This window comes from Brachyistius frenatus, unplaced genomic scaffold (assembly GCF_029030835.1).
Source record: "Brachyistius frenatus isolate BFR_SWC_R1_liver_20210118 unplaced genomic scaffold, ASM2903083v1 Contig_31, whole genome shotgun sequence".
Taxonomy (NCBI): Eukaryota; Metazoa; Chordata; class Actinopteri; family Embiotocidae; genus Brachyistius; species Brachyistius frenatus.
The window spans coordinates 1,696,342-1,710,454 of NW_027210630.1; the positions used below are offsets into that span (position 1 = coordinate 1,696,342).

Below are 14,113 nucleotides of genomic sequence, written 5' to 3' on the forward strand. Positions count from 1 at the left end.
ATATTAACTTTGCCTCTGTATCAGTAACTATGATTATAATCATTTCCAAGCTGCAAATATGCCGAATATGTGTTTATTTAAAAGTTATAGGACAGTTTTTGAAAAATTGTTCATTCTTTTCTATTTGGTGCCAAAATTTGTGTTATATTACTGAAATATAGAGACATTGTCGCTCGCTGTTTTTTTCAAAAGTTCACGTTTCTAATTATTTATAACTGCATTTTAAAGTTTGCGAAAAAATGAAACTTTCAGTCTGGGGAGTATACTCTATTCTGCATATCATTCAAGCCTACAAAATCCATGAATATGAAATATTTTTATTAACATTATGTCCCAACTATTTAAGGGATTTTAGATATAAATATATCTAAACTTTTATTGATGAAGTCCTGGTGGAAAGAACAAGCTGTAGATACTAAAATGTCAGTGGGAGATAAAAGATAAAGTGATTTAATCCTACCTTTTTTTGATGGTTTAATGCATTCAATGATTCATAACTGGAGCTTCCTCAAACAAACAACACTGTCATGTGGTCAGTTTGTGTGCCAAAACATTCCACTTAATAAGAAAAAAAAACCCATTTTACTTGTGCATATTATATATTTTTTATATATATTTTTGTAATACATTTTTCAAGAAACTTTAGACGTACAACCAAATCATTCTAGACTCACAATAATCTAAGAAAACGAATTTGTCTGGAAATGTTCTGTCCTGTAAGTGCTAAATTAGCGTCGCTGCACTCAGTTCAGTATTAATTGTTCTACTATTCAAGTATTCTATGACTTTTGTGAGTGTAAACTGATTCCTGATCAGTGGCTGACAATAGTAGTTAACGGTCTGCGACGTGTCCACGCCCTCCTACTCCTGCTTGTCCAATCACTAACGAACATCGAAAACTGACAGATATATTAACCAATCAGGCACCTCTATATAGAGCATGGGTGGGAATTCATAACATCAGGGAAGTGAACTCTTCAACTCAGAGGAGGCAGGAGCAGGGAAGAGAGTTGTGTTTATGAAAGCCTCCTAAGGGAATTAGTCGCACTGCAGCGATGTCCTCTTTGTGTTACCCGGGCGAGTATTTGCTTTAAATTGGTTAACCGAGTGTTAACTCAGCTGTTATTCGAGGCTTTGGGTGTAGTGTTACGCAGAGGAGAGATAAGTATTACGACATGAAACTGAGCTTCCTGGACTGAAGTCAAGCTAGGTGACCAAAGCCCAGAGCCGCAGAGGACGCCGAAGGTGAAAAACAAGAGTTGGGGTGGGGGGGAAAGGTGAACCGAGACTCCGACGATTTTAAGATATACACGGATAAACTTTTGGCGAGGCTTTAACGGACTTTGGCGATGTCTCTGGCCGACCAGAGCCAGCATTGGTTTCCTACGAGTGTCCAGGTAACGGTGCATCAGGGTCGGAACCTGCGCGTGAAGGGCAAGAATGGCACCAACGACGCCTACGCCATCATCCAGGTGGCCAAAGACAAGTTCTCCACCTCCGTGGCGGAGAAATGTGCCGTCCCGGTGTGGAAAGAGGAGGCTTCGTTCGACCTGCCGCTCTTCCACCCGGGAAACGCCGAGCGCTGTACTCTGAATATCATTGTCATGCACCGAGCCCAGGTGGGACTCGACAAGTTCTTGGGCCAGGCTGTGGTAAACTTACTGGATCTTCATGACAACAAGTCTCGCAAAAAGACAGAGTAAGTCACTACAGTACATTTATGTCCAGTACGTTGTGTTAATAATATTTGTTTTAGGGGGTCCGAGGGTTAAACAAACGTGTATCTAGTCCAGACTGTTTTCTTCTTTTTAAGTTGAAACCATTTGTAACTCCAGTCACACATGCAGAATAAAACAAGTCCATCCAAATAAATCTAACATTAGTTCCAAAGTAAGGTAAGGACACTGTAAGCTTTAAAGTCTCGGCAAATCGCAATATCCTGAGAACCAACCCAACATTAGGTTGGTTTAAACCTAACCGCAGGCGCCTCTCTTCCTGGTATTCATTTATATTCATTTCCCTACATTATTTTTGAGTCTACATTTATTTTTCCAGCAGGTCTCTCAAAACGGATGCAGCCAAACTGACCCCAGTTTGAATTTTCAAATATAACAGGATTATTTCCTTTAATTTCTTTATATAATTTTTCAAGATTTTATTTTCAGTGGGTGGTTTGTCTGCTCTTTCATCATGTTTTTTTTTTTCTTGTTTGTCCCTTTTTACAAATAATGTTTATTTTCATTATAATTAATGTGTCGATTCTGTGAAGATGTTCAGTCATCTGGGTCGGAGTATATCTAAATCTATCTGAAGGCAGCTGGACTTGCTTGAGGTTCTTGAAGACGTCAACACTGAGTCACTGTCAAGAGTTTAAAAGCCTCCAACTTCCCACTAGTCAGTTAAAACTAAAGAGAGGTGAAACTTCCTCCAGAATCTCAAGCAAGTCCACTTGTCCTCAGATAACACTTCTCAGTTAATCATTGAACTGTTTGGTCTTTACAACATCAGCAAATGGTCAAACATGTCAACCGGTGTTTTCCAAAGCCCAACGTGCAGCCCAAAGTGTCTCGTCTTGTCCTGACCAACAGTCCACAACCAAAAGATATTCAGTTTATTGTCATGGAGGACTAAAGCCACTAATCGTTGCACCACTAGTCTGTTTAACCAACTGGTGAGTTGGATTTGTCCCGAATTATGAAACCTTATACTTCCATTATTGGGACTCCAGCAGTGGTTAAATGTTGGTGATATTCAGTAGTAAACTAATTACAAAGTTGGTGTCTCAACATACACGCTACAAAGCACATGCAGTCCCTCCTCTCTACAGTGTTATTAATATAAATATACATGATTTATTATAACATACTGCTGTTCGATATCATATATCAAATCTTAGTAAATGTTCATTGTAGGAAAGTTCCATTGAATCCAAGAGACAAGTCATTGACTTTTCATGTCTCCACTGTGAAACCTACCGTTGAATAATACATAGAGTTTACTTGACATTTATATTGGCTGTTGGGGAGTTTTGGCATCGCAGAAGACACATATGAATAATTCAGTTATGCCGGGGCACATTTTGTTTATACACCTCAAATACGGTGCCATTGAAATAAGTCAGAAACAACCTATTAACAGTGACACGTGAGCATGTTGCTTGACTTTCTCTCCTCCTTCCTTGAATTACTGTCTGGAAGGGAAAAACGGAAAACATGGCGCTGCTGGGAAAACAGTCTTGAGACTGTTCTTCCCTCTGCCTTGTCTGTCTCCATTGGACCAACCCTCAACGTTTGGCTGAGACGTTTACTTCATAAACTGGTGTGAAGCCAACACTCAGTCACTGCCAGCTCGATGATGGACGCCTATCTGGGAACGTCTTCTCGCTCTGCTGCCATTAATCCTGCGCATTTCTCGAGGCCATTCACTCACCCACAATACGTCTGCTCACACCCAGATGCGTTACGTACGTGACTCAAGATGACATGTGTGGTTTGACGTAGCTTGGGTGTAACGCGGGCGTAACAGGACTCAAAATGAAACATTGCGTCAGTGTCAACCACGCCCTTTTATGTAAGAGAAATGTTAAAAATAAAGCTCTTTTTTAATATAGACTTTGTTCCACTCTGGTAAACCCTTCTCAGGGTGGCCTTTTTTTTTTTTTAATGTTAAAGTGACCTTCGCTAAAGCCCGAGTGAGCTGGAGGTTGTGAGTTCCGAGTGCTCCACCGAGCGCAGCCTCGACGCGGCGCAGGAATGACCTCATTCAGCTGCTTATTGTAGCGTCGTAACTGAAACATTATCTTTTGTTTGCTCGGTGTGTTTTCACAGGCTCGTGGCAAAGTTCAGTCCTTACTATTTTCTTCTCTTGTCAGAGCTCCTTCATGCGCCCCTGCTGGTCTTGCTCCCTCCGTCTCCTTTAAGACCCGACATGCAGGCAGCGTATTGGATGCTGCTGTTCCTGCCATGAAAGTGTGTGTGGTGTTGGATTACTATCCTGCAGCCCTGTTGTGCCGATACGGTGTGTGACATTGAAGACTTTGTCTTGCAGCTGAAAGGAGATCCTACAGTCGCCTCGAATACAAAAGAGTGTACTCGAGATGAAATTTGCTCTCATGGCCGCGTATACGAGCAGGATTCAGTCACTATCACAAATAATCAAACAATAAGCTGAATAACAATCGAACAATCAAGTCTGCAGCTCTATTTGAGGACATTTTTAACCTGAAGAATTTATTCTTAATAATCCTGATTCTTTAAATATTCTTTGAACAGTTACATATTTAAATTTTGATCAAAACATTATTAATGATGACAGAAAAAGATTTACTAACTTGATTGTTGGATGTATAACATGTTAAAACAATCCATTTTTGAAAGCCAAGTTCAAATCTTCAGTTTGCTTGTTTTGTCTCATCTTAAAGTGTGAAACCCAAATTTACAGCCACATAGGAAACAGAGAAGCAGAAAATTCTCAGCCTTGAACCTTAAACCTGTGTATGTCTATTTATTTGGTTTTTTTGTTTTTTAAAAACACAAAACAATAACTAACCCAACGCTGCTGTACGTTTTCCAACTAGTGGTTCAGATCCTTCTGTCTCTTCAGGAGGAGGAGATCTGGGTCATCTACATTTTCACATTGAGACCATGAGAGCTCGAACACAGCAGCAGAATACATTTCTTTTAGCTCTTCATTAACTTGGAGTCACAACATTGCACCGGTATCAGTTACTGTAGCGCCGGTTCTCCAGAGTCAGGTTCATTCGTTCAGACACAAGAGCCACAATGTTTATTTTGTAGACAAAAAAAGAGCAGAGCAGTTGCATGAAAACATTTTCCTGTCACCTTCAGTGAATTCAAACAAAGCTTTTCTTTTAAATTCGGAATTGTTCTTTAATAATCCTTTAAAGTACAATGAAATGATAATGTGCATGATGTCACTGGGTGGAAAACAATAACATTTTCGTGCAGCCTATCTATATTTACACCTCTTTATATTATTGACTGAGTCTATTCTGGCTCACAGAATGAACACGGGCTCTCTTGTTAATCATTACACATGAAAGAGAAGTGCCCTCGACAGTTGAACAGCGGGAACCTGTCCAGCAGGCCCAGTGAGCACATCAGGGGCACGGCTTTGTATTTCTATGCAAACAATACCCTGACAGCCTTTTAATATCCATATAAATGCATCGTGTTTTTCATTCATTCAAGTGAACACACTGCTGTAATTGATGTACAACAACGACAAACAATTTCTCGATTGTTTTGCGGGAGTGTTATCTCTCGTCTTTGTGGCTTGACTTGGTTAGCGATTGTTTTTCTTGGCATTCTCCGTTTAGGGTGGGAGGTGAGGACTGTTTGAATTAGACTCAACTTTGATTACTGTCCAGCACCTCCCTGCATGTTTGAAAGTGTTTAAGGAATGTTGGGTCACTCCCATGCTTGTTTCCTGACTGTTCCCCCCCCCCTCAAGTGTTTGTCTGGAAGTCTGCTGCACGACGACAAAAGGGAATGTTGCAACAGTAAACTATATGAACTGCAGATAGCTGGTTAACACCGCACCGGGTGGATATCTTCAGTATACCTCAGTTTATCTCTTAAAAGGATATATTGAACCTATAAGATCCACATATTATTGTACAAAAGATCATAGAGGAAATACACTTAGTGACATTTACTTTTAGGGAAACAATTGGAGGACTCCGCTGCAGAACTAATGCGTTTAAAAAGAAGAAAGGCTTCTCATAATGGACACTTCTGCTACAGGTCATTAGTGCATCTGATGGTAGCAAGGTTTGGATTATACAAGCAGAAAGAGCACATACATAATGGCACTAATTGCTTGTTTTGGCTCGCTTTTTGACGGCACTCTCCAGAACACTCTTACCTTTACCTCGCAGACAATAAGTGCTGATTCTATACAACAGAGAGGACATGAGGGGTCAGCCTGAACAAAGCTGTAATTGTCAGGCTTTTTCTGTGCTGTGCATACTGCTCTCAACAGGAACTGGTACAAGCTGCACATTAGTTAATGACACTCGCCCGTCTCCAGTCTAACAAAGACACGGCAGACTAATGCCAACAGAGTCGAAGCATGTCAAGTCGAAGTTATAAAGAGCCAAGTCATATTTGTAGGGGAACCATTTCCATTACACATTTTGTTATAATATTCATCTTGCGTATAACATCAATTAACTCACCTGACATGATCTAATATATTGCTTTGTTTACATGGCCGTTTTGAAGGACCTTAAAATCAAATTACAGTATAAAGATGTGGTTTTCTGACCGACAGTGCGAACCCCAAAGACATTTCATTTACAGCAATAGACTGTGGAACATTTGAGGAGCTGAAAACAGAAAAAGTCTGGCAATACTAATTAATTTTCTGTTTATCATTTAATCCATTTATTGTTTCATCTCTAATGCACGTATTTCCCTGCAGCTTATTTTCTTTATAAACCAAATATTTTTTTAAACAAACCCTTTTTTTTTTGTCTCAGAAATGGCCACGGGCGTTAAATAATTTCCCTTGTAGTCTGCACAAATACCCTTGTGTCATACATGTAATGTATATTAATAATGAGGTAGCACCTCAAAGCAGCATGCACTGAGGATGAGCGGAAATCTCGTCGCAGGATAATAATCTGCGCACAATAACAGAGTTTCATTATTTCTGAAGAAAATTGTTAGGATCTTCTAAATATTCCCATTTTAAACACGTTAAATTTTTTCTGTCATTTGCAGATGGTTCAAGTTGGTGGACAAGGCCGGTAAAGAGGACAAGGTGCGAGGGGAGGTGCTGCTAGATATTCAGTTCATGAGGAACAACATGTCAGCCAGCATGTTTGACCTTTCAATGCAGGACAAACCGCGCTCCCGCATCTCCAAGCTGAAGGACAAAGTCCGTGGGAAGAAGAAAAGTGGTTTCTCTGACTCTGCTTCAGCTATCGTTCCCTCCGTCAGCCAGGTCCTCACAGACAGTGAAGGAGAGGCTGATTCACAGTCGCTCAATCAAACTCCGGGAGCAAAGAAAAAATCTAAATTCAAAACCCTCTTTGCCCCTAAATCCAACTTGCAGCGCAACATCTCGCAGTCCATGTCTACACTGGGGACACTCCCCGACAAGAATTCCTCTCTCAGTGGCAGCCGCTCATCTGGCCTCAATGCAGACTCCCCTGAAGGTAACTTAACCTCACGATACTCTTATTGTTTGCTGACTATATTTTGACAGCTCTGGGTTTCCTCTGCTGCAATGTGCAATTTGAATAGTGCTGTTTTGCATCTTAATGATGACACGCTTCGCTGTCTCTCCTCCCACAGTGAAAAAGAAATTCAAATTCCTGGGACACAAGCGAACAGGCAGCTCGGACAGCAAGGGGTCTCTGGGTCCTTTCTCCATGCTGGGACGCTCCAAGCAGAGCAACAGTGACCTGAACAACCTGTGTATCAACGGCAGCCATGTGTACACAGAGGAGGCGGAGCCCAAGAGTGGATCTACACTCAGTCTGAACAGCTCTGGTCAAGGCTCGGTGGAGGACGTCCGCAAACACACCTCCGACCTCTCTGCAGACTCCTTTAAAGGCGTTCCCTCCAATAGGCCCGAGTCCACGGATACAGCTTTACTGGAGCAGCAGCGCCATCAAGAGGAGGAGGACAGAAGGCAAGCGGAAGCAAGGAGGCTGGAGGAAGAGGAGCGATACAGGGCAGAGGCCAAGAGACTGCAGGAGGAAGAAGAGCGCAGACAGCAAGAGGAGCAGGACAGGAGAAGACGCTTCCTGGAGGATGAAGCGAAGAGGAAGAAACGGAAGGAGGAGGAGGAGGAAGAGTGGAGAAATCGAGAAAAAGAACGCGGCGTGCTGGAAGCGGCCGAAAACCAGAGGATGGAGGAGGAGCGGCGCAGAGCAGAGGAGCACAAACGTCAGGAGGAGGCCTCCATGAGCGACAGGCTGTCGACCCTGTTTGGAATGATCAGAAAGAAGGAGGAGAAAAAGGAGGATGCACAGCAACACGCTAAAGAGGAGCAGCATCATCCCACCCCAGCATCTCGCACTGACTCCAGAGATCCCGAGAAACCCTTGTCCCGCCACTCCACCAATCTGTTTGAAGAAGTTCCCCTCAGTTCAGATCCTCCACTTGGCAGCAATGAGAGTCCGGCTGACCATCAGAATTCCAGCCGCAACCAACCAGTCCCCTCCTCCATGGTCTTCCTCAACCGCACTGCTAAAGTGTCTGCAGTCAAACCCAGGTAGGCCCTCCGCTCATCTGGTTGCACTAAATACTCCCAACAGGTTACTCTGCACGAATGTTAATGTTATCCTGTTATGACACGAGGGATGCTGTTGGTGGCTTGTGTTCATACTATTGTTACACTCTCTTGATTGGAATTGGAATTTTGTCTTTAATGGTCCTGCAAATGAAACTGCACATACTGACAGTTTTTTGATTTTATTTAACCACAAGATGGCCCAACTATCCCTGCACAAGCGAGAGGCACATTGAAGTGAGAAATCTCATTTCTGAAAACAAAAAACTTGTGTGTGTGTGTAATTAGTTTGATTTGCTCTCCGTCACGTCTGTCAACACTGAAACTGGGGAATTCCTCAACTTTCCGTCCTGGTTCTGTTCACCATGACTCGACCTTTTGGCTGTCTTGAATTACCAAAACTCTGAATTCCATCCGACGGTTGGCAGACCTGTTGGACCGGTTTGGTCTCTGGCCAGATGACTACCTGGGTGTGGCTTGTGTTTGTGAAGATGTTGTGGAACAAGTTGTGACCTTAACAGAGCTCATACGGAGCGGCTGAGACAACGGTGTTGCTTTCTATGTGCGTGTCTGGAGTGATTGGATTTTGCTTTTAGATTTGTTTTTGTTTTATATATATATATATATAATTGTTTGTGGACCTGATTTTGTTCGATTTCGATCATAATGGTAAGGTGATTGTGCTTGTTATTGCCTAAAAATAGAAACGGTAACCGCAAAGCACGTGAGTATCAGAAAGTTTTGTCTGCAGGTTTGACATTGAACAATGGACCATTTTATGACTAAATGATTTTGTCATCTTTAATGGCACCCCATTCTAGCGATACAGTCTCAGATGTGTGTTCTCTTTGTAAGATTTTGGAACGTGGTGAACAATAATAAAGTAATACTTTCATGAAATATTGAAATATGGCTACGTCTTGTTGGGTGATAGATAATGGGGATTTGTTAGTTCTGTTACCAACATATATACATGTGATATGCTGGTTAAACTGGTGAAGGGTTGTACATTGGTGACTTCAGGTAATCTTGTGGTCACACTGACCTGTAGGCCTTTGTTTTCACTCCCTGGCAGATTGCCTCAATCTTTGGAGTCTGAACCCGCTGACTGCATAAACCCCAGTCAGCCGTGTCCTTCCCCAGCCAACTCTGAGTCCACCCTCTCTAGTGTCCCGTCTGAGTCCCCCGATACTTTCTCCAACCTCCACTCATCCCTGACTCCACCAAACATAAGCCAACACCTGTCTGGTTCTCCTCTTGGCAGCACAGAGAATTTGTCGTCTGGGGGGTTTTCACCCACCATGGAGGATCAGAAGAGAAGAGCCGTACTGCCGCCCTCATATCCTCCACCCGGGGCCCGAACTGTGAGGCAGATCCAGAACCCTGCTTATGTAGAGGCAGATGAATGGGAACAAGGTACAGACACGTCTCTACCGCTTCCGGATTATGAAACCCTCTTTCCTCAGAAGAGACACGGAGTGCAAGGGCACACTCGGTGGGATCACGTGATCGCTCAGGTTAACCAGAAGCACAGGGACACACCAGAAGTTCTGGGTCCAGAGATGAGTGTGGATGGCCCAGAAGAGCATGATCCAAGGCCGTCCCTAACACGGGAGAGTCCCGCTGTGAGGATTTATCAAATACAACCTCAGGAGACCAAGCCCGTGTCAAAAAAGAAAGTGGCGGCCCCGGCTCCCCCTACACCGGTGGCACCTCCAGTCCCTCGATCTGTCGTAGACTCCAGTCGAAGCCGCAGCGCTGCTCACCAATCTCCTGTGAGGCCGAATCCGACAGCGGTCCCAACATCTGCAGAAACTGACACGTCAAGCAGAGGGATGTCCGGAGACGAGGCGAGCGAGGCGCTGCACCCTTCGCCCACAGTAACACCTGCACCCAGACCACCCAGCCAAATGGACTGGGATGCGACTCCATCGGATGATCCAAGAAATGCGCAAGTGGCCACGAACAAAGAAGCACCCACAGCTAGACCCAGGCAAAGAGTGAGCGGCAAAGAGCCGACACAGCCAGAAGAGGCTGTGGCGAACAGTAACATCCAGACATTATCTCGTTCAAGTGTGAGCAGCACGGGCAGAAAGGACAGAAAGGAGAGCTTTTCAAACATCGACCCGTTTCCCAGCATGGAGCTTCTTTCCAAAGACCCGTGGGCGCAGCTGACGCACAACCCAGAAGCAGATGACCTCTTTACCGTGCAGAAAGAGCACAAACCTGAAGATCAGGGAATGACAGCAGATGAGCTTGATAACATTTTTAGTCAAGACACACCCACAGACCCTTTTGCCAGTTTTAACGGCAGCGATTCAAACAAACGCGGCGGCGGCAGAAAAAAGAATGAAGATTCAAAGACGGTCAGTCCGACTTTCCAAAGAAAGAACTCGCAGAGCGGAACGAAGACTCTTCCGTCCACACCTCGCTCGGATAATAAGACTTCCGTGCCTAAACGAGAACCAGCATATAAAGATGGAACACCCTCCCCCACAGCTCGCCAAGGTCTCCCCGCAAGAGGTGTCCCAAACCCGTCTGACACACTGCAGCCTCGCGCCGATGTCAAAACTCGAAGCAAATTTTATGAGGGAGAGGATCCATTCGGCGCCGAGCCTTTTACCGTACCTTCCCCTCCGACTTCCTCGGACGCCCTGCCGATAGTTATGGAGGAACCAGCATCGCATGCAGGAAGTCCGTCCGGGGGAAAGACAATGTTGCGAGCGTGGGTCTCGCCCTCCGAGGTTCAGCCTGTCAGTACTCAGAGTAGCGATGGAGGTGGGCTAGCCTTTACTCCACGCAGGTGAGATTGAACAGGCTGTTTGCAAAATCCACAGTCGTGGACTGTTTTTTTTTTTTTTTATCTTGATTTACAAGTGAACATGCTGCTGGGCAAATGGTGCCGTCGGCCTGGGAGGCAAATAAATTGGGATTTTTCGCGGGTGTGACTGTTTTGAATACTGGGATTTCTCATGTAATTCGAAATAATTCACTTGGATCCTTATTTGCTGTGATGTTTCTGTACGTCCTTGCGGGAAGCTTTGTTATCTCTTTGGGGGCTTAAACATTCTGCATGCATTTCCTTTACAGGCCTCATCCTGTGAAGCCCATGAACTCCGCTGAGAGCCAGTATCCTATCGGCACCCCTGCTGTGAAAGAGATAAAGGTCCGAAGCGGCACACCGGGGAAGATTAAGGTACTGTCATGTTGGCACAAATGATACATACATAATGCATATTTACAAGTAGTGTGAACATGCATAATATAGATTCGACGGTTGGGGGGGGGGGGTTGGTTTTTTTTCAATCCCTGGGAATTTTACTGGTATTGAATTATAAACTGAAAAAAAATGCCAATTGGCCGTTTTAAAGTGGAAGATTTTACACATCTGTAATATTGTTGCTGTTTGCTCTTAAATTATTGTTGGGAATTGCAGATTGACCCCGAAACAAAAACTTATCCAAAGATCCACTTTTGTTTTGATTGGTAACTCAGGAGATATAGTTTTGCAAAATGTTCTGCTCTGAATTGTTTTTTTTCAAAATTGTGAATATGATTTGACACGGCTCATATGGTTATAAAAGTAACCTCTTTTTTTAAAAGCGCTCTACATTTTACTCCCGCTCTCAGTAGTTCAGTGTGTACTTTTAATCAATCAATATGTTTTAATTAGAATGCGCGCCGCGTGTTGCCCTTTCTCCGTTGCCCTCAGGCGGCGGACTCGGTGGAAAGTGGACCTTACACTCAGCTGACGCAGGGCGAGTTGATCACGCTGGTGGTGAAGCAGCAAGGCGACCTGTCCAAGAAGGACGCCAAGATCGTGGAGCTCGAACAGTACATAGACAACCTGCTGGTCCGCGTCATAGAGGAGAAGCCCGGCATCCTGCAGTCCATCAACGCTGCCAAGCCCGTGTGAGAGGGGGCGTCTCCCGGAACAACGGAGCCCCACGTCGGGACTCTCGGGGTTTCTGGTGCGCGTTTGTACCGTTGGTCGTGACTGTGTACGGCGAGCCAGGATCTCTACGAAGGTCTTGGAGCACATGCACTTTTTCCAGTTCCGGAGTCAAATAGATTCCAGTGTGCTGGAAAATGATCGCTGAAGTAATAACATTTGGTGACAAGCAAGTAAAAAAAAAAAAAAAAATCTTTATATAAGCAAATTAATGTTTTGACACTAGGGTACAGAACTACAATTTGCTTTGAAAACGTGTTGCATAATAATATTTTCAGTGTCTTGATTTATATTCCATACTTGATGATACCCTGGGTTGTGCTTTATTTAATGGACGTCGAATGCGCAGAGAAGTGTAGTTTTTTTTCTTTTTAAACAATTCTCTTACCTTTTCACTCCGTACACTGGGCTCCGCGTAACTTCCTGCTGTGCGATGAATGGTCATACATTCATTGTCATTCCAGATATGTGCATTTTTCCCTCCACTACGAAAGTCTTCATTTTTATTTTCTATATTGATCCTTTTGAAAGCATGTATTTTATTTTTTTTTTTTTTTTCAAACCAATTTAACTCTATTTGTCTCTTTTTACTCACCGTAGTTGAATGTCACCAGGTCGTCCAGTCCTATAAGAGACACTGTGCCTATTGTTGTTTCAAAGAGGTGTTATTTAGAAAACCAGCAATGACTAAAACAAGCAGCAACTAATGTACATAATGTACGTAATGTATGTATGTATGTATTATGCAAGTAATAGAGCAGAATCCAGCTCCTCTAAAATGAATACAAGATTTTAATCACTTTGATGTGTTGTATTCATAAAATTTAAAACCAAGAGGTAACCTAAAGATAATCAGAGGAGGACCAGTAATAAACTGCTTCCATGATAACCAGCCTTGTCTTTGTATTTGAACTACACTAATGAATGCCTTCACAAGTTATAGCTGTTTGACGTCTTGGCAGAAATTATAGCAATATTTATCTTGAGGATGTGCGGATTTGTGCCTTCGAGCCTTTTTTTCATGACTTGTTTGTTGGATGGAGAGCTGTTGGCTACCTCTCTTCTTTTACTGCAGCTCAAATAATATACAGCCTGATCTATCGAGTGTTTGTCTGACACCAAAGTAATACCACAGCTGATGTAAATGTCTGAAAGCAATGATGTCGCGCAATATGGTTTCTTGGAAATAAAGACACTAATAATGTCCACCCCCATTGTATGTATCTGTGGTTATTTACAATTATTTTACATGTTTTTAAATTATAGTATATACAGTGGGTACGGAAAGTATTCAGACCCCTTTAAATTTTTCACTCTTTGTTTCATTGCAGCCATTTGCTAAAATCAAAAAAGTTCATTTTATTTCTCATTAATGTACACTCAGCACCCCATCTTGACAGAAAAAAACAGAAATGTAGAAATTTGTGCAAATTTATTAAAAAAGAAAAACTGAAATATCACATGGTCATAAGTATTCAGACCCTTTGCTCAGTATTGAGTAGAAGCACCCTTTTGAGCTAGTACAGCCATGAGTCTTCTTGGGAATGATGCAACAAGCTTTTCACACCTGGATTTGGGGATCCTCTGCCATTCTTCCTTGCAGATCCTCTCCAGTTCCGTCAGGTTGGATGGTGAACGTTGGTGGACAGCCATTTTCAGGTCTCTCCAGAGATGCTCAATTGGGTTTAGGTCAGGGCTCTGGCTGGGCCAGTCAAGAATGGTCACAGAGTTGTTCCGAAGCCACTCCTTTGTTATTTTAGCTGTGTGCTTAGGGGCATTGTCTTGTTGGAAGGTGAACCTTCGGCCCAGTCTGAGGTCCAGAGCACTCTGGAAGAGGTTTTCTTCCAGGATATCTCTGTACTTGGCCGCATTCATCTTTCCTTCAATTGCAACCGG

The 14,113-nt window shown here is 43.4% G+C and overlaps 1 protein-coding gene across 2 annotated transcripts; it reads left to right on the forward strand.

The window, feature by feature from the left end:
- The first annotated feature begins 1,267 nt into the window (after positions 1 to 1,267).
- rab11fip1a (RAB11 family interacting protein 1 (class I) a) lies at positions 1,268 to 13,431 on the forward strand. Of its 2 annotated transcripts, XM_069699781.1 has the most exons (6): positions 1,268 to 1,699; positions 6,747 to 7,183; positions 7,323 to 8,247; positions 9,341 to 11,068; positions 11,356 to 11,461; positions 11,978 to 13,431. In XM_069699781.1, exons 1-6 carry the CDS (start codon positions 1,350 to 1,352, stop codon positions 12,179 to 12,181), a joined length of 3,750 nt encoding a protein of 1,249 aa, XP_069555882.1. In that variant the 5' UTR covers positions 1,268 to 1,349; the 3' UTR covers positions 12,182 to 13,431. The 2 variants fall into 2 exon arrangements, with proteins under 2 accessions (XP_069555882.1, XP_069555883.1); XM_069699782.1 differs by lacking the exon at positions 9,341 to 11,068.
- The last annotated feature ends 682 nt before the right edge of the window (positions 13,432 to 14,113 follow it).

Coding starts and splice junctions, on each gene's coding strand:
- rab11fip1a (XM_069699781.1), top strand. CDS start 1,350: ATGTCTCTGGCCGACCAGAGCCAGCATTGGTTTCCTACGAGTGTCCAG. Junction 1,700..6,746: donor AAGTCTCGCAAAAAGACAGA/GTAAGTCACTAC, acceptor TGTCATTTGCAG/ATGGTTCAAGTTGGTGGACA. Junction 7,184..7,322: donor CAATGCAGACTCCCCTGAAG/GTAACTTAACCT, acceptor CTCCTCCCACAG/TGAAAAAGAAATTCAAATTC.